The sequence below is a fragment of the Erpetoichthys calabaricus genome, chromosome 9 (assembly GCF_900747795.2).
Source record: "Erpetoichthys calabaricus chromosome 9, fErpCal1.3, whole genome shotgun sequence".
NCBI classification, from domain to species: Eukaryota; Metazoa; Chordata; class Cladistia; order Polypteriformes; family Polypteridae; genus Erpetoichthys; species Erpetoichthys calabaricus.
Genome location: NC_041402.2, coordinates 133,350,312 through 133,371,045, shown reverse-complemented (window position 1 = coordinate 133,371,045; position 20,734 = coordinate 133,350,312). Strand labels below are relative to the sequence as shown.

Genomic DNA, 20,734 nt, shown 5'->3' with positions numbered 1-20,734 from the left:
CCGCACTGCAGTAGTCAATCCTACTAGAAATAAATACATGAATTAATTTCTCAGTATCCTGAATATTTAGAAAATGCCTTAATTTTTCCAAAATTTTTTGAAATGGAAAAATAAGTTTTGGACAGTTTTGTAATGGGCCCTTTAAATGACATGCATGTGTCAAAGATAATGCCTAGATTGTGGGCCCTCTTGTTAGTCTCCAATTAAGGACAACATCTGAGACACATCATTTGGTCTAAAAGAAAGATATAATTGTGCGTCATCTGCAAATGAGAGAAAATTAAAGTAATGTTTTCTAATGATAGATTCCAGAGGAAGCATGCAAAGTGAAAATAGTAAATGTCGCAGTACTGAGCCCTGCGGGACACCATATCTCACTTCTGTGTATAATGATGGAGTACTGTCAGCACATTTCTGTGTGTACTAGACTCGATTTCATAAATAAGAACTAAACTAGGCAAGGACAGTACCTGTAAGCCAAATTCCAGTTTCCTGTCTGTGTAGTAAAACAAAATGATCAATGGCATCAAACACTATGTTTAAATCTAACAATATAACTACAACATGTGTTAGTGCAGTTTCTGTGCTATGATTGGACGGATGTCAGACTAGATTTTCTTAAAATTTGTGATGTATAAGGTGACACTGAAGCTGATTGGTGATTTTAAGTATTTTAGATAGAAAGAGTAAATTTGAAATGGGCCTATAATTATTAAGTATATGTGGGTGTAGGTCTGACTTTTTAAGAATGGTTTAATAACTGACACTTTTACTGCATCAGGTACTGCTATATGCAATAATGAACTATTGATAATGCTAAGAATAGGTGTTCCCAGGACATCCATTGTGCCTTTTACTAGTTTTATTGGCACTGGATCTTGGGAACAAATAGTAGGTTTCATTCTAGAAACTAAAGGTAAGACTTCCTGTTCTGTTACAGAATTAAATTTCTAAAAGTGTTGAATGCAAGGTGAAACAGAGTTTGCCAAGCTACAGAATTAATAGGTTTGCGCTGTGATGCTGTGATCTAGGATCCTATATTTTCAATTTTCTCATTAAAGAAGATCATAAAGTTTGCACTGCTAATGTCTGTTGGTATTTTGCACTGTAGTTCTGAATACCCATTTGTTAAATTAGTCATTTTTCTAAACAGTACACGAGGGTTATTATTGTTGTTATCTTTTATTGCAGAATAGTAGCCTGTGCGTCCATGCACTTCAAAAGACCTGCAGCTTTGTTGGTTTCCATCTACTCTCCAGTTTTCAACACTCTAATTTAAGAACTTGAGTGCTCTCATTAAACCATGGTGAGTTTCTCTGCACTTAAATCACTTTTACTTTAAGGGTAGCTACTGTATCCAAAGCTTCTCTCAAGTCTTATTATAGTTTGATGTTAGCTTATCTAAATCATTTCCTTGATTACACTTGATTTAACTCAAAATATCTATCTATTTTGATGCAGAGTTGCAATCCAGATGTCATCCTACCTTTGTTTTAATCTGTGAATGTACCGGTAAGGGCATAACCAAATCAAATGTAATTAAGTAATGATCAGAAATAACTTTGTTTAATGGAGTAATATTTAAATTTTCTATTTCAACTCTGTACATTATAGTTAGATCTAATGTATGGTTATGATTATGAGTTGAACCTTTGACAATCTGACAAAATCCTACTGAATTTAACAAAAAAGTAAAACCTTTGCTAAAAGTGTCAGTTTCCACATTATTGTGTACATTAAAAATCTCCATTAACACTACACAATCATAATATATAGCCAAATCAGATAAAAGGTTGCCAAATTCAGACATGAACAATGAATATGACCCTGGTGGTCTGTAGATTAGCACTACAATTGTAATGGAATCTGTTTTAATACTTAAAACGAGTGTTTCAAAGGATGTGAATTTAGCAAAAACGTTTAGAAGCAGTTTGCATTTTGTCACAATAAATTATTCCATGGCTTCCTCCTCAACCGGTATCTCTAGATTTATGAAGAAATGTGAATCCACCTGATGTCGCCTCAGCTAGGGGAATAGTGTCAGATTTATTACGACAAGTTTCAAAGAGAAGACGCAAATCAGATTTTGTACTTGATATAACATTTACCAAAGCAGCTTTACTTCCAACAGAGTAAATTTTTAATAAGCAAGATTTAAAACTGCATCTTTTTTGTTTTAACTTGAACTAAGTTACAATTACAATCCTTGTGGAGGATCTGGTTTTATCTTATGGTCTAATTATACATCTTATTTTTTGGTTATCATGTAATTTAAAGTTTGCATCATGGCCAAATTTAAAAGACACCCTCCAACAGGGATTATGGGTAACAGCTTCAGGATGGTAACAGGTGGGATAAACAACAGCCTGTGATTTAAGATCACAAAACTGCATTCTGGTTGGTGTTCTGATCATTCAGCCAGGCAGTTTTGCTGACATATTTGGCGATAAAACAAAAGTTCCCCTCCAGTTAGTATGAAGACCATCTCTCTTGAAAAATCCAGTCTTTTTCCAAAGTTCACCCCCAATTGTTCACAAAGGCTATGTTTTTATTTTCACACCAGGTTACTAGCCAGCAGTGAAGGGAACACAATCTGCAATAAATAACATCACTTCTATATGATCTTGGTAAGGAGCCAGACACTATTAAATGTCGACATTTTCTTTTTGCTTTGGTGCATAGGCAGATTAAGTTCCCCATTAATACCTAAGATTGCTGAAAAATACATGTCATTAATGCTGACATGCAGCAATAAGGTAGATACTTCATTGTTGGCCAAAAGATATAATTTAGCCTCAATATCAGATACTTTCATCCCTGGAAGGCTTTAATATGGTTTGGAATTCTAACTTTCAGCACTGTGGAATCAACAATTATGAGCACTTTTTTGTTACCCTGCTTCATATGTGTGGTGCAGAATGTTGAGAATCTGTTCTTGGTCCAAATTGGTAACCTAGATGCCAAGGAACTGAGGTTTGACTTCTTAAACCCCTCCCCCCACAGTCTCACTGTTACCCACTTGCGCAGTGACTGAATTGGTGCTGCCGATTTTGGCCACGCACAGACTATAGTGGGACCTGGAGAGACTGAGGCCAAATCAGAAGTAACCAAATTGTCTAAATAAATTGAGTCAATCCAATTTTCGGTTTGCCTAATCACTATCAATTTCCTAACCTGGTCACCCAAATTGTGTATTCTCCTGTCCAACACTAAATTAACTAAGCATTTTTAGCAGGTGAAACTGTCTGTATTATAAGCCAGAAAACTTTAACTGTATATGCTGCAGAATACATAACATATAAATGCACCCTTGATGAGTAGAGAACAGATGCAACTTATGTTCAGCTGCGAGTTCATCTTTATCCCTTTCTGCAGTAGGTTCAGTGCTTTTTGCGTTTAGCTGAATCGTTAGGAGTCCATCGGCTTTAAGCTTTCAGCCCCACTGGGCGATCATCTTCATGCTGTTGGCTACTTCTCCTTGTTGGATGTCGGCTTTTACATGTCATAACTAGAGGAGCCACCATCTTAGTCAGTCACCCTGAGAGGACTCCAGTCTGAGGAAGACTCAACTTGCATTTAGCATGCATTTTCTTTAGTTTTTCTTTATTATTTATTATTATACAGGTTTTATCACAAGGTGCCTCAAAACATTAACACTGTTTTGTGTTATTGTTACACAGTGCATTCACATTTAAAAAAGAAATGTCATTGTTTTTTGGCAGTCATAGTTGCATTTACTATTTTTTACTTCAAATGTCAACAAAATATGTCATTTGTCCAAACATTTACATGGAAATGTATTTACTCACTTGAAATTATTTTATTCCTCCACAATCATTTGAATAACGCGTTTACAAATCAAAATGTAAATTCACGGTGAGACAAGGAAATTACCTGGGTTGAGTGTTCAGACAATCCATTAATCATTAATTTCCAAGGTGTGTGCATCATGCTTATTACATGTAACTTGAAAATTACAGGAAAATTAAAGCCTTTCTAAGCATAGTAGACTATTAATGAGGGTAATTTCTGGACCAAATAAAATGGAGCAAAGACTGTTGTATGAACTCCCAGTGTGGCTATATTTGTAGCGTATGTAATTACAATATTGGGAACTTACACAAACCTTTCACCTCCAGACTGACACTTTTGAAACAGTTCAGGGAAGAGTTTTCCTAGAGTGCTAATAATGATGGAATTCTTGGAATTGTACTTCACTAGCAAGGTCTAACCCAAGGTAAAAGATATATTGTTACTAAACAGGAGGTTTTAGAAGTGAAATAGGCAGTAAAAAAGTTTTTAAGAACCCTCTCATATTTCTCTATGCATAAACATTCGTTAATTTTCTCTATCTACTTAACTCATTATTAGGTAAAATTGAGCAGAAGCATCATCACGCAAAGCTATATCTAGCACATGGGATGTTAGTCTCTTATAGCACAAACATTTACACAGAGATAATTTAAAGTCATTAACTACCCTAATACTCATGACTATTTGATGTTAATAAAGACTGGAGAATTGGAACACCACAACACAGGTCCATGGATAATGTGCAAATTCCACATGCACAGCACAAGACCAGGAGCAGAATGCAGCTCTCTTAAGCTGTAAGTACCAACCTACACATAAATCATCTTCTAGACAGGAAAACAAAATAAGCAACACAATGCTAAAGAAGAGAAAAGCAAACTGCCGTATACATGGCAAAAAAGGAGGACAAAGCAACAAAATTTGTCTAAAACACTTGAAACATTAATGTGCACAAGCAGGTGCAAAGTGCCTCATGGTGTGCTTGTCTTCAATAATAATCCTGCATAATCCTAAGAATCCTACCCAGGCAAAGAAAAGAAGTGCATTTGCAACACAGTGTACATTTTGTAAAATAAAATGAATTAAAGATGTTTAATTGTATGTACAGTATTTACACTTTATTTTCATATTTGTTTCTTTATTTATTGAATTTATAAAATTATACATTTAACAAACAATGCTTTTTTAATGTTTCTAAGATAAAATATTTAAGATAAATTACAGAAGTTATATTAATTACACAAAATGAAAAAAGGGTTCCATGTTTAAGAGATCTATATATCACTTCTGCACAGTAAATTTTTCACAGATCCAGTAATTAGGAGTTTTACAAGGTGCTGCTAACAATGTACCACCTTTCATTATATTACCACAATCATGCCCATGCTTCTCTTGTTCAATATCAGCAAATCTGTAAGTAAGAGGAAAAGGAGCTTATAAAAATTTTTAAAAAACAGATCAGTCTGGAAGTGTTTCAAAATATGAACATCACAAGTGTTTAAATTAAACTTTACTTAGTAAGTCATATAGGTATATAAACATATCCTGAAAATATCCATCCATCCATCCATTTTCCAACCCGCTGAATCCGAACACAGGGTCACGGGAGTCTGCTGGAGCCAATCCCAGCCAACACAGGGCACAAGGCAGGAACCAATCCTGGGCAGGGTGCCAACCCACCGCAGGACACACACAAACACACCCACACACCAAGCACACACTAGGGCCAATTTAGAATCACCAATCCACCTAACCTGCATGTATTTGGACTGTGGGAGGAAACTGCAAGGCAGCAGCGCTACCCACTGCACCACCGTGCCGCCTCCTGAAAATATCCACCTTAATAAAAGGACAAGTGTCTATGTCTGTGTGTCCATCTGGTTGCTATGTCTTTATTATATGCCATTTGGTATGGGATTCATAAAATCAGTGCTAATTTTGTGATGAACCTTCTACTGGAATTTGATGCATTTCATTCCTAAATCCATTACAAAATACTTTCCAATCGGTGTTGCATCGCAAACATTAACGGTGAATATGTGAAAGAGAGAACAGATGTCAGGTAGACAAAAATCAGCTTAACTACCTTAATAAAAGCACATGTGTCTGTGTGTGTATCTGTGTATCTATGTGTCTGTCTGGTTGCTTGGTTTAGGAAGAAAAATTTTATTCCATTGTCCGACATTATATGCTAACACTAGCAGCTTGGTAGTGACTTTCTCAGGCTATGAAATGAGGTTTATAGCTGTAATGCTAATTACTGATAACTTCATGTGGTGTGCAACATATGAGTGAAAATAATAATAAATCCAAGTGCATCTCAGGTGACCAAAGCCGTGACACAACTAGGATAGAGTCGCAAAACCAGGCTAATGTTGTAGTGACTACAACTGCATTTTCTCAGCAAAATGTGTCCCCACTGTGTCCTCGTGTTGTTGATGAACTCATTTTAAAATAATAGACTATCAACTGTACTAATTCCCTTCACAATTTTGAACACTTCAATCATGTCTCCTCTTAATCTTGTTTTGCTTAAGCTGAAAAGGTTCAGCTCTTTTAGTCTTTACTCATAATTCTTCTCTTGCAGCTCCAGAATCATCCTAGTTGCTCTTCTTTATTCAATTGCTGTTATGTCCTTTTTGTAGCCTGGAGGCCAAAACTGTACACCATACTCCTGTTGAGGCTCACCAGTGTGTTATGAAGCTTGAGCATAACATCTTTGGATTTGTACTCTACATATATAAACTAACATTCCGTTAGCCTTCATAATGGGTTCTGAACACTTTCTAGCAATTGATAGTGTCAAGTCCATTATGTCTCCTAAATCCATCTCATAAGGTGTGCTTTTGATTTTCCAACATCCCATTGTGTATTTACATATCTGCCAAAGTCTGCATGCTGTCCAACTCCCACTGTAATGATTCAACAGATTCGCCTAGCTTGGTATCATCTGCAAACTTAACCAGCTTGTTACTTATTTTTCTATCCACATTATTTTTATATATTAAAAATAGCAGCGGTCCTACCACTGACCCCTGTGGAACTCGACATCTGCTAATTCTGATACGGCTCTTTGCACCATAACCCATAATCTTCCTGTGTCTGAGCCAATTCTGCACCCATCTAAAAACTTCTTTTGGTTTAATGCCCAACCTCTCATGTGGCACTTTATCAAATGCTTTCTGAAATTCAAGATAAATAACATCATATGCTCCACTTTGATCATATCCCTTTGTTGCTTCCTCATAGAATTCCAGCATGTTGGTAAAAACATGACCTCCTGCTTCTGAACATGGTGACTGTTCAGTAAAACTGTTCTTAACATGTGTTGTTCAGTCTTACCCTTAATAATTCCATCCTTCAATTTACCTGTGATGTACAGTATGTTAAGCTTATTGACCTATACTTGCTTGGTTCTGACCAGTCACCAATTTTATATAACGGGATAATATTTGCCATTTTCCAGTCCTTTGGAATTTCCCCAGTGCGCAATGACTTCCTAAAATTTTGCTTCAAGGTTTTTTATATGTACTCGCTAACACCCTTAATAACTTGAAGATAAATATTGTCTGGTCCTGGTGATCTGTTAGATTTCAGTGTATTTACTCTAAGCAGTACTTCTCCTCTACAATTTCCAAATCCCTCAGGACCTTCTTAGTAGTCCCTTTAACTGCTAGAAGGTTATCTGTTTCCTCACATGTGAAGACCCCAGAAAAATTAAAGTTTACAGCATCTGCTATTTCATTGTCTGTATTTTTTAATTCTTCTTTACTATTCCTGATGTACTTCACCTCCTCCTTGACTGTTTTTTACCACTAAAATACTGAAAGAATGTCTTTGGTGATTCTTTTGCTTTATCTGCTATATTCCTCTCTGACATTTAGCCTCCCTAATATCCTATTTAATGGCTGTCCTCAGCTTGTCATGGCATGTCTTAGAATGGTTCAAGGATTTCAGTTTCTGTAAGAAATCCATTGGAAGACAGGAAGGAGATGCACTACTGGACAAAAACTATTCAATTTTAATCTGACCCAAAGATAAGAGTCAATTGTCTCAGAGGTAACAGCTCATGCTTTTTAAAAACATTTGTAATGAAGTTTTACTAAATATGTTAAGTAGAATTCCTCATCACATTTAGTAAAATGCTACTAAGGTTGTGGCACTCAATATTATCATAATACTTAATATTGTGGCACCTGGACGGGGTTCACGCCCGGCCGGGATGCCCAGGAGGACAGGAGGAGAGCTCATTCCTCCTCCAGAACGCGAGGGGTCGCCCGCCCTGGTTGTATTAGGGGCCATGGGTACAGAGCTTGGAAGCTCTACCCTGTAGGGGCCCGTGGCCACCGCCAGGGGTGCCCTGATGCCTTGGGGACCCTGGACCCCAGCGCTTCCGCCACACCCGGAGGTGCTTGGGGGAAGAGAAGAAGGGACACCCGTCGTGCTTCCTGGTACACAGCCGACACTTCCGCCACACTGGGGAGTGCCGGTGGAAGATTGCCGGGGAGTACCTGGAGCACATCCGGGTGTGTATAAAAGGGGCCACCTCCCTCCAGTCATGGACAAGAATTGGGAGGAAGTAGGATGACGTCGGGAGGGAGACAAGGAGGCGGCCTGAAGAAGGCATTGTGTTGTGGCCAGGACTTTGGGGTATCTGGGCACAGGAACATTATAAATAGTCAATTAAATAAACGTGTGTTGGGTGACATGTACGTGTCTGCCTGTCTGTGTCCGAGCCAGTCTTCACAATATATACATAAAACTGCACTAGGCCGAATGGCACTGGATCAAAGGCATGTCTTCTCTTCTGCTCTTACAATTTTGCATCATCAAGTATTATACTAGGATATCTTAGACTGAGTGAGGACATAGAATTATCCCCTTGTGAAAGTAGATGAACGTGGGGGAAAACGGGCATAGTTCACACTAATGGCATATCAATCATTGAACAATGATTCAAACATTCTAAAGCATCACTGCCCAATGCACCTCTGTCCCAGACAATTATGCTTCACAATGATAAAAAAAACACACAGCACACAATTGAAAATAAATTTGTAAGAATGAAAGTAGTGAAAATGTAATTGTCAAGAATGTTATTAAAATGTCTTTCTATATAAATAATAAGAGAAAGTGTAGAAATCTTTACACGTTTGACAATTTGGGATGAGACCCTGCTCACAATATACTTATTGAACTATAAAACAAATTTACTGGGCTCAGTGGCAACCTTTAATATTTCAAAGTGTGCAATAGGTGCACTGCTTTTAGCTCATTTTGATTAGGTGTTTGATATGTTGGTGAAATCATCAACACTGATAGAACACAAATTTTGCATTGCCCTGTTTTTCTGTCTGATTTTTTCTCATGTTTATTGTATATAAGTGTATTTTTACTGCTCATCATTATCACCAGAGTGAAATACAGCAGCCCAGATTTTAGATTTAATGCAAACATTGCAGGATGTTTGATTGTGATATAAGCTTTTTCATTGGTACACCTACAGTTAGGTCCATAAATATTTGGACAGAGACCACTTTTTTCTAATTTTGGTTCTGTACATTACCACAATGAATTTTAAATGAAACAACTCAGATGCAGTTGAAGTGCAGACTTTCAGCTTTAATTCAGTGGGGTGAACAAAACGATGTGAGGCAACTAAAGCATTTTTTTAACACAATCCCTTCATTTCAGGGGCTCAAAAGTAATTTGGCAATTGACTCAAAGGCTATTTCATGGACAGGTGTGGGCAAGTCCTTTGTTATGTCATTATCAATTAAGCAGATAAAAGGCCTTGAGTTGATTTGATGTGTAGTGCTTGCATGTGGAAGATTTTGCTGTGAACAGACAACATACGGTCAAAGGAGCTCTCCATGCAGGTGAAAGAAGCCATCCTTAAGCTGTGAAAACAGAAAAAACCCATCTGAGAAATTGCTACAATATTACGAGTGGCAAAATCTATAGTTTGGTACATCCTGAGAAAGAAAGCAAGCACTGGTGAACTCAGCAACACAAAAAGACCTGGACGTCCACGGAAGACAACAGTGGTGGATGATCGCAGAATCATTTCCATGGTGAAGAGAAACCCCTTCACAACAGCCAACCAAGTGAACAGCACTCTCCAGGGGGTAGGCATATCAATATCCAAGTCTACCATAAACTGCATGAAAGTAAATACAGAGGGTGCACTGCAAGGTGCAAGCCACTCATAAGCCTCAAGAATAGAAAGGCTAGATTGGACTTTGCTAAAGAACATCTAAAAAAAACAGCACAGTTCTGGAAAAACATTCTTTGGACAGATGAAACCAAGATCAACTTTTACCAGAATGATGGCAAGAAAAAAGTATGGAGAAGGCGTGGAACAGCTCATTATCCAAAGCATACCACATCATCTGTAAAACATGGTGGAGGCAGTCAGATGGCTTGGGCGTGCATGGCTGCCAGTGGCACTGGGACACTAGTGTTTATTGATGATGTGACACAGGACAGAAGCAGCCGAATTAATTCTGAGGTGTTCAGAGAAATACTGTCTGCTCAAATCCAGCTAAATGCAGTCAAATTGATTGGGCGGCATTTCATGATACAGATGGACAATGACCCAAAACATACAGCCAAAGCAACCCAGAAGTTTATTAAACCAAAGAAGTGGAAAATTCTTGAATGACCAAGTCAGTCACCTGATCTTAACCCAATTGAGCATGCATTTCACTTGTTGAAGACTAAACTTCAGACAGAAAGGCCCACAAACAAACAGCAACTGAAAGCCGCTGCAGTAAAGGCCTGGCAGAGTATTAAAAAGGAGGAAACCCAGCATCTGGTGATGTCCATGAGTTCAAGACTTCAGGCTGTCATTGCCAGTAAAGGGTTTTCAACCAAGTATTAGAAATGAACATTGTATTTCCAGTTATTTAATTTGTCCAACTACTTTTGAGCCCCTGAAATGAAGGGATTGTGTTAAAAAAATGGTTTAGTTGCCTCACATCGTTTTGTTCACCCCACTGAATTAAAGCTGAAAGTCTGCACTTCAACTGCATCGGAGTTGTTTCATTTAAAATTCATTGTGGTAATGTACAGAACCAAAATTAGAAAAAAGTTGTCTCTGTCCAAATATTTATGGACCTAACTGTATGTCCACAAAAAATTAAAGAAGACACTACTGAATCACTAAAATCAGAGATAAGATATGTTCACCCCATTTAGTTGTTTCAAAGAAGTTTAATAACTATTGTCCAGTAGCAACCAACAAACATTTAGGGATTGATAGACACACGACTGTAACCAGGAAATGGACTGGGATCAAAAATTGTCCCTGGATGTTTGGCCAGAGTCACCCAAACCAACCATCTCTGTACACAAAACATTCCCCTTTTTTGTTTGTAAGTAAAATAGTGCAGTATGTTGGCTGGCATAATAACCATGAGCTGCATGGATGTCATAATGTATCCCTGATTCTCTAAAACTCCTTTAGCTGCTTTTATCCTTCTGCCTCTCACCGTTCATGTTCTGCTACACTACAGATACTGTACTTGGAAGAACCATAACAAAAATTTAGAATAAGTGATATATAGAGTTAGGGATTTTCTGTTTGCTGCTTGCTAGCTAATGTTCACCCCACTCCGTATGTTTAAAATTGACTTTCTGGTAAAATAAAGAATGAAACACTTCAGGTCATTGACTACATTTAATGAAAAAAATAGAATGAAAAACATACCATTTGACTATCACGGCATCCTGTTTAACAGCAGATGCTAGCAAGTTTCAAAACTTTCAACTTAGTTTTTTGCTTAGTAGACCATTTAAGTTTTCTTTTCATTTGTGTAAATTAATAGGCTGCCTTGGGGCATGCAATATCAAAAGCAATCTAGTACAGAGCCTGCTGAGCTGAGTAGTTCTACACTATGACCTTGCTGTAGCCCCTCACTCTCTAGTTTACTTACATGTTTCAGTCCCTTGTTTGAGTTATTTCATTTCTTTTTTCCATAGTTTTAACTTCTGCTCCTTTATTTTTTTTAATATGTTTTCCCTGCCTCTCTTCTGGTCTTTGTCTTGCACTTTCCTTTTGTTTTTGATTTGGTTAGTCAGTTGTGTTTTGGGATGGGGGAGGCCTGGGAGTTAGTAGGAGTATGCAATTGGACAGACGCACTGAGGATGTAGTATAGTCTGCTCATGTCATGTCTGTTTTTCACTTGATCCATCACACCGTTTATAAGTAATGCCTGACTCGCTCCCTATCCATCTCTCTCTCTCTCAGTCATATAGTTTGTGTCCCATAGAGAAAAGCCCGCCACAAATTGTCCTGGAGGATCTGATGGTCAGTCAATCCCCAACTGCAACTCATCACTGAAGCAGGTTTTCTATCTAGTTACTTTTTGTAAGAACAATACGTAATGAAATTGACCATGGCTTAGTGACAGCAAACACACACTGACTAGAAAGTCCACAGCACACAGACAACTACTGGGCAGAATAAAATGTAAATAATCACAATTACAGACATACTACAATTCAGCTGTACCGATCAGCCACAACATTAAAACCACCTGCCTAATATTGGGTAGGCTTCCCTTGTGCTGCTAAAACACCTCTGACCCATCAAAGCATGGACCCCATAAGACCTCATAAGATGTCCTGTGATATCTGGAAAAAAGACATGTGAAGCAGATTCTTTAGGTCCTGTAAGAGACAAGGTGGTGTCTCCATGGATCAGACTTGTTTTTCAGGCACATTCCATAGAGGCTCGATCAGATTGAGATCTGGGGAATATGGAAGCCAAGTCAACACTGTGAACTTCTTGTTATGTTCCTCAAACTGTTCCTGAACAAGTTTTGCAGATTGGCAGGGCTCATTATCTTGCTCAAAGAGGCCAATGCCATCAGGGAATATTGTTGCCATGAAAGGATGAATGTGGTCCGGAACAATCTTTAGGTAGCTGGTACATGTCTATGTAACATCCACATGAATGCCAAGACCCAAGGTATCCCAGCAGAACATTGGCCAGAGCTTCACACTGCGTTCTGCTGCCATCTGTTCCCAGGTAAATGAAGCACACACACACAGACATCCACATGATCTAAAAGAAAATGTGATTCATCAGACCAGGCACCTTTTTCCATCGCCCCATGGTCCAGTTCAGATGCTTGCTTGGTGATTGCATGGGCACTCTGACTGCTCTACTCTCAAGGCCAGCATTACGTTTTTACAGCAATTTGTGGGATTGGACCAGATATGCTAGCCTTCACTCCCCATGCACATCAAAGAACCTTGGGCACCCAAGATCCTATCACCAATTCACCAGTTGTCATTCCTTGGACAATTTTTGGTAGGTACTAACCACTGCATACTGAGAACACCCTCTAAGACTTGCCATTTTGAAGATGCTCAAACCCAGTCGTCTAGCCATCACAATTTGGCCATTGTCAAAGTCATTCAGATACTTATATTTGCCCATTTTTCCTGCTTCCAACGCATCACCTTCAAGAACTGTTTGTTCACATGCTGCCTAACATATCCAACCCCTTGACAGGTACTATTGTAATGAGATAATCAATTTTATTTGCTTCACCGGTTAGTGGTTTTATTGTTGTGGCTATTCGGTGTATGTAACACTTATTAGGCACCTGCTTTGAATTCTAATTCAAGTTCATAGATGAGAATACAAATAACATTCACTTTTCACCTAATTACACAATGCCTATTTTCATTCTGGCTTTTCCACTCGTCACACCACAGAGAAAGCTCTAACTTGTATTGTTATCCACAGTGAATTGCTGTATGATTTAATGAATAAAATGCCAGATTGTTTTCAATGATTCAGGCATCCACTGCACAGAACATTACGTTATTTTACAAATATGGTAATTGGCAGGTGGCATATACTGTAATATCTTGGAATTCAATGAATGCATGAATGTTGTAAGGCTATTATATTTTTAACTCTTCGTTAGAGTACTGAGCCTATTATCAGTTATTTAATGTATTATATTTGTACTTAATTTCGACCACTTTGAAGGGATCTATTGTAATTCTGTCATCAAACAGTCTTTTCCTGATTATCAAAAAAGCCTAATTAAATCCACAGTGATTAAATGCTGTCTAACAATAAAAAGTAAAAAATAAAAACATTACTTTTAAAAAAAACAAACAAAAAAAAAAACAAGAATTCCATACTATAAATTAAAAACAGAACTCATAAATATGGATAAAATAATAGAGTTAGAAAAAAGAGAAAATGTATTCTGCATTTTAAAATTTTACATTATCAGCTGTGCTAACAGTAAATTCTTGATGTTTTTGTTAAGTTATATGGCTTTTGTCAAAAGTGTTTGCATTTTTCTAGTGTCTTATTTATGGCTGCCTTACTGAATAATATTACTATTACTTTCTAAATGTCTCCTATACAATATTTTAGTAAGATTTACAGGCCCACTTTTATCACATTGCAATTGCCTTCAAAAACCTATATTATAATGATATTTCACAATAATCAAAAAAAGTAATTTTTTTCGAGACTGCAGTACAGTACACATACTCTTGAGAACTATTACTTAACATCAATAAGGAAAAAAATGAAATGTCTTACATTTCTCTTCCTAAGGCTTCCCCATCGATCCAAATCCATTTTCCACTCTTTTTTTTCACTCCAATCCAAGTATGGAACATAATGTGATTCAATATGAAGTTCTTAAAAATAAAACAATGAGAATTATTTCTTGATATATACTTTTCAATGATGGCACCTTGTACAGGTTCAGCTCCAATCTTTACAGACACAGGACACTACATTTCCAATTTTACAGGTATGACACTTCTAATCCTAGACTGTAGGACTGGTTTCGTGGTTGGAGAGTGGATATTTTTAAAGAGATTTTGGGGAAAATGTGCATGACATTCTGATTGTTACCAACAGTATTGTTTCTCTCATAAGTGTTCTGCTACTGCCCATATCTTTCAGTCTGAACTACTGTAAATGAATTGCATCCAAATGCTTCAGTTGTAAGCCCAGCTTTGATTTTGCTTGGGGATTATAATATACATAAAATTACTAATTGTTCTTTTGACAATTCTTTTTTAACTGTTTTTGAATGCTTTGACTGGACATAACTTGTTGATTTCCCCACACATAGTTGCTCTCATACATTAGATCTAGGCCCATATTTATCAAGCATCTCAGAATTACAAGTTACTCTGAGGAATCACACTAAAAGTCTGACTAAATAAGAATTTGTCCTATATCATAGTAGGACATGAGAAGTATATATAAAATGTTCCATTCTTACTCCCAGCTAAAAGTAACAGTTTGGCATTTGAGAATGAATGATATCACAATTTTATGGCTCCTCTTGCTGCAAATTGTCACTCATGATGCCATTTGTAATTTTCTGATGTAACGCTAAGGCTTCACCACAAAGATAATAATAATAATAATAATATTCAAAGTAGTAATTTTTGCCACTTGACCAAAACAACATCAAGAATAATACTGTAACAAGCACCAAGACGAAAAGACTGTGACACACACACACCATATTCGAGTTAAGCCTGATAACATGCATCTTTATTTAATAATGAATGATCCACAACTGTACTTTCAAAAGAATCATCAGCCTGCTGTTATGGCCTTGGGAGGTGCCTTGTAAAGTAACAGTTCCTGAATACCCACAGCTATAAGTTGCGTTCACTCTTCCAGTGTTCCCAATTCTTTTCCAGAGTTGTGTGCTGGGTCTCTCTTTGTGAATCAACCCACCCCCACCATTTTCAGCGAGGGTCTGTTTATGCAATGACCCGGGACTCCTCACCTGCCTTTTTGACCCTTCCTGGGATTGTAAAGTATAACACGAATGCCCCAGGAGTTTGTGGAATGCAGAGCTAAGTATACATGTGTGACATTTTGTTGTCAATCACCCAACATGCAATACTTATGTTCAGGGTAATATGCTGGCTACTGTACTACAGTTTGCATCCATGTCAACCTGTGTGTTGATGCTGTGATATCACTTGCAGTTCATATATAAGTGTCAGAGGGGGACACTTTTACATTTTTTTTGTGCACTGGGTGGTTCCATTAGGCACCCACTGTTGGGACTGGGGGCTGAGAAGTTAAAAGGCTGTCTGTACTTATTAATGGTATTTGCTGTCTTGCAAGGGAGTCACTGCTTTGAAGTTTGGCCTTGGTAGAATGTCTGTATTTACCTGGCTTGGAAATATTGGCTTCTAATCAGCATATGTGGACTTATTAATGGTATTTGCTGTCCTGCAAGGGAGTCACTGCTTTGAAGTTTGGCCTTAGAAGAATGTCTGTATTTACCTGGCTTGGAAATATTGGTTCCTAATCAGCATATCTGTACTTATTAATGTTTGGTAACCATACATTTTGTTAACTTGTGTTTTTATTAATTGTTAAACCCAGGCAATTTAGATGTGCCATTGATTAAACTGTTTGTCCAGGACTGACAACAGCAGGGGCTGAAGTAAATATAAACTGCTGGCCAGCAGAAGGCAGAAAGGGAGAACCCACAGGAAACGCTGCCAAGACACTCGGACAGGGCACAGGGGCTTGCATGCAGACAAGGGTACCTGGCTGACACGACGTGAGGCACAAGGACGGCAACATTTACTTCCAGGGAGGAAGAGACAGCTCCACAAGGAGACGCCAGTTGTGGGTCCAGCGAAAGAGGAAAGCCGCATGAGAGGACCAAGCGAAGCTGACAGACGAGGAATGAGGCGTGCCTAGGTGCCAGCCACACAAGGAGCCCAGAGTGGAAGAAAAAGGAACAACGAAGAGACGCTGACAGGGAGTCAACAATTTGACACAACAGAGTGCATCCATGAACAATTAAGTGTTGGGGTAACACAGTGCCCAAACTGGACTCTGCACCACTAAAGGTTGTATCCTACAATTCTTGTTTTTACGGACTTTTAGAGTGTAGACTGTGTATTTTCCTTTTTTAAAAAAGGGAAATTGATTCCTGATATGTTTAGTTTTTGTTATGTTCGTTTATCTTTTTAATGTACCTTATATTGTCTTGTGTAATAGAACTTACTGTTGTTTTTTTTTCTAAAATTACTGTTGTGTCTTTCATTGTGTGTTTACTCACCGCCCAATTTAAAGAAACCTGTGTGCTGTTATTGGTAAATTTCAGGAGTTCCCAGTCTCTTAATAAAACTGGGTGGCGTAGTCAGATATTTTAATGGTGAAGTTAGATTACCTAGAAGTGTGACCAGACACCTGTGACATAAGTGCTCATCCACACTTGAAGCAATGATCATTATGTACTTGTCGATGTACATGGATTTAACGTGTATCATACACATGCTCTTGGGAGTCAACCAAAGGGACTTGAAAATGCCAATTCCATGTCAGGCCAGGGGGCATCGGGGTGCACTAAACCTCTCTCTTTTTTCTCTGCAGACCACATACGAGATATCCTTCCTGTCCCAGCCCCAAGGACGTAATTTCTTGTGTACCACCTATAAAAAAACCTTCATCCTTCATACTTAAACAGTTCTGTTTTGGACTCTAACATGTAAATCTAAGCCTTTTACAGCCAGGGAAACTAAACGGGTGGCTGCCCCAAACCTTTGTTGTGTGTCCTGCTATTTCTTTCACACTTACTTTAATATTAATACACGTGGAATGGTGGGGATATGTTTGAACTTGTATGTTACCTCATGCTTTGTAAAGATGTTCAAAGTTTGGGGCAAAATTTGAGAAAAGACTGCTTGTGACATACATACAGTAAATTATCACTATTATGAAGCTGCATTTACCATGTGGTCAAAACATAACATTACTTCCATTTTGGCTAACAGCGCATATACAGTACTCTGCTTAGATGGAGCGATCATGTGAACATACAATATCATTCCCTCTCTGTCAGATTGACATCTTTTAATGAGTTCATTGTTGCCCATTGTTTTTAAAACAGTCTGTCTTTCTCAGGATGTGCTTGCTATCTCTACCTGAATGGCAGATTCTGATAGCTACTAGAGGGTTAAGACAGCTCACAAGCTCTTCTAATTCCTAGTAAAGTCAGGAGTAGTTCCTTAAATTCAGAAAATTGATAAAATGCTTTTATTTCTACTCCTAACAGTCGGATCAAGTTTATGTCACTCTTAGATTTATGAGCCAGTTTGAACAGTTTTCCTGCATTGAAATGCCTGATAAATATGGCTACTGATATGTTCTTATGTTTTTCTAAATATTGCTGTCTCAACTTCCTTGGGTAGGATTTTTGATCATGAATTTATAGAATGTAATCTTTGTATTCTTTTTCCTAAATCGAGGAATCAATATATCTATACATGCATAACTATACTGTACATAACTTTGTCATAGTCCTAATAGGCCTCATCTAACTTGGACTTTCAGATCTGTCCTGTCTGGATGACATGGCTTCTCAATATATTTACATATGTTCTAATACACTTAATTATTTTGCTAAGACCCATACATGTCCCTGCTGGTCACTCTTCCCATTATATACCTCAGAACTTAGAGCAGGGGTGGGCAATGTTGGTCCTGGAGGGCCACAGTGGCTACAGGTTTTCATTCCTACCCAATCCTTGCCAGTCTCAGACCTTATTTAATTTTATTGCTTGCTAGTCTGTAATGTAAGGTTCTTATATTGTAGATTTTTTTCCTTCTAAGGATATCATCCAAGTGATTTGAAGCCTAAAACGGATCATTTTCAGTCTGTCACATTTTTCTATTAAGTTTTTTATTAAATAAAACAGTGCATGATGAATACACACATATGTAAATGGAAACAAGCAAGATGGAGAACTGCTGGCTGCTTTGTCATTTACATCTTATGGTGCTAATAAGGAATTTAAAACACTGAATGCAGTGGTATAAGATTGATATACGCAGTTAAGGGTGGGGAACCTTAACAAGCGAGACCAATTAAATGAAGCATCAAATTAAGTCAATTAAGCAATAAATGCTTCGTCTGCAATATTTGACTTCTCATTAAGAAACTGGGTTGGAACAAAAAACTGCAGCCACTGCGGCTCACTAGGACCGACATTGCCCACTCCTGAGTGATGTTAACAATAAATAGCTCAGTAGTTTCAATGGCTTTACAAAAAACAGGTCTTATTCTCCACTAACTGGCTTACAATGAACATATAGTTAAGCGTAGGGATTACTTAAATAAAGCTCATCCCTCTTATTATCCTTCCATCTGTCACACACGTGCAATTGGGAGACATCTGAAAGGCCTTAAGAATGGTACTACCATGCCAGACCAGGGGGTGGCGAGCTGCACTATCTCTCTTTCTCATTCTTCTGCAGACCATTCACGTGAAATCTCGGCAGGTCCTGGCGCCATGGATGATGTTACTTCCAGTCCCAGGCTTTAAAGCTGCCATCTTTTCCTATTATATTCAGTTCTGTTTTGGACTTGAACCTGTGATCATCTCAATTGATTTAAACCCATTTGCATCCAAGGCACAATATACGGATGGTTGTCCCAGACCTTTTTATGTCTGTGGTCTGCTTTTGTGACACATCATAAAAGATTTGTTATTCCCAATAATCTTTTTTTATAGAATAAGCAGACTTACACAACAACTCATTTCATTTGTTTGAAGTTCCGTCAAAGAGTGTGAAGCACTTTTGTAGGGGCAGAGTCAGTAATATTTATTACAGTTCTCTACAATTCGTTCCTTTTCAATTTCCAATGACAACCTCCATTAAGTTTCTAAATCTTTGTGGACTGATTTTATCACAACTCAGTCCTGCTCCTACTTCTTTTCTTAAGGCCTGCACCTCAGTTAAGACTGGTCCTATTTCTTATCTTAATAACATATCTCTAGCTTTCGGCTGTGTTTCTTCTTCTCTTAACAATGCTGCTGTTACACCTTTTCTTAAGAAACCTGGTCTTGACCCATTCTGTTCTGATACCTTCTCCAATCTCCTATTCATATGCTGGACATGATTGTCACTAAGCAGCTTCAGACATATTTTTTTACATAGGATCTTTACAAACCTTTGCAATCAGGTTTTTGCATGTTACATAGCACTGAGACTCTAATGTTGAAAAAAGCCAATCATCATCTTTTATTTGCTTCATCTTACTCCATGTGCTCTGACATCCATAGGTCTTTTTAAAAACACAATTTCTCCTCAGGGAGTAACAAAATATACACAGTATAAAAAAAATCTTAATGTGCCCTTTGATAGAGTAAATCTTAATATACTTTTGTCTTGCTGTTCTTCAATTGCATTTCTGGTACTTTACTGTCCTTGTTTAAATATTATCAATCTGATAGAAAGAATTTTGATATAATTGGTAGATTTAAGTTCTCTTCAAGTTGTACCTCAAGGCTCTGTTCTCCGTACCTTTCTTTTCTATAGAATAAATTATTTGCTGAAATGGTCTCAGCTTTCACTGATATGTGGGTTTGTACCACTTCATGAACATTTTCACTTGGTAAATGAAGAATATGTGCTTTCTAATAGTTCTGTTGTGAAAAAATACCTGGATTTAAAATATAATAGAGAATAATCTTACCAGTTCCTCTTTTTTTTTAATTATAGTGAGGTTTGAACTTCTCTTTTTGCAAAACATGTCAGCATAATTCCATCCTTTTCTCTCAAACTTTTCAAAATAATATGATTTTCCCTTGTGATCCCACCATTGTAGTTCTTTGTGATTAGCTGTAAATAAGAAATGGCAGAAAAATAACTATAGGTTCATAGAGTCAGAGCAAAGACTTAAAAAACATTATATATATATTTTTTGTAGACAGTGAATCTGGAGGTGCCTCCTGGGTGACAGCAACTGCCCTCTTTGCTACTGACACCTATAAGCACACCACAGAGGTGTACATGGAGTCACACTTCACAGAATACAATAAAGATGTTGTTGTGCTTATAAACAAGGTTTTGCTTAATTGGTACTTTAGTGTGACAGTTTTA

At 37.6% G+C, this 20,734-nt stretch overlaps 1 protein-coding gene across 1 annotated transcript; it reads right to left on the bottom strand.

Moving 5' to 3' along the window:
* Positions 1-4,928: 4,928 nt before the first annotated feature.
* LOC114657640 (asialoglycoprotein receptor 2-like) lies at positions 4,929-20,467 on the bottom strand. The gene is made up of 3 exons (XM_028809515.2): positions 20,328-20,467; positions 14,393-14,493; positions 4,929-5,224 (listed from the first exon to the last, which is right to left on the bottom strand). Exons 1-3 carry the CDS (start codon positions 20,382-20,384, stop codon positions 5,095-5,097), a joined length of 288 nt encoding a protein of 95 aa, XP_028665348.2. The 5' UTR covers positions 20,385-20,467; the 3' UTR covers positions 4,929-5,094.
* Between the last annotated feature and the right edge of the window lie 267 nt (positions 20,468-20,734).

Excerpts from the sequence above, each read along its gene's own strand:
- LOC114657640 (XM_028809515.2), bottom strand. The coding sequence starts at position 20,384 with ATGTTTTGCAAAAAGAGAAGTTCAAACCTCACTATAATTAAAAAAAAA. Across the intron at positions 14,494-20,327 it reads TTAAAAAAAAAGAGGAACTG|AACTTCATATTGAATCACAT; the intron begins GTAAGATTATTC and ends TTTATTTTTAAG. Across the intron at positions 5,225-14,392 it reads GAAGCCTTAGGAAGAGAAAT|ATTTGCTGATATTGAACAAG; the intron begins GTAAGACATTTC and ends TCTTACTTACAG.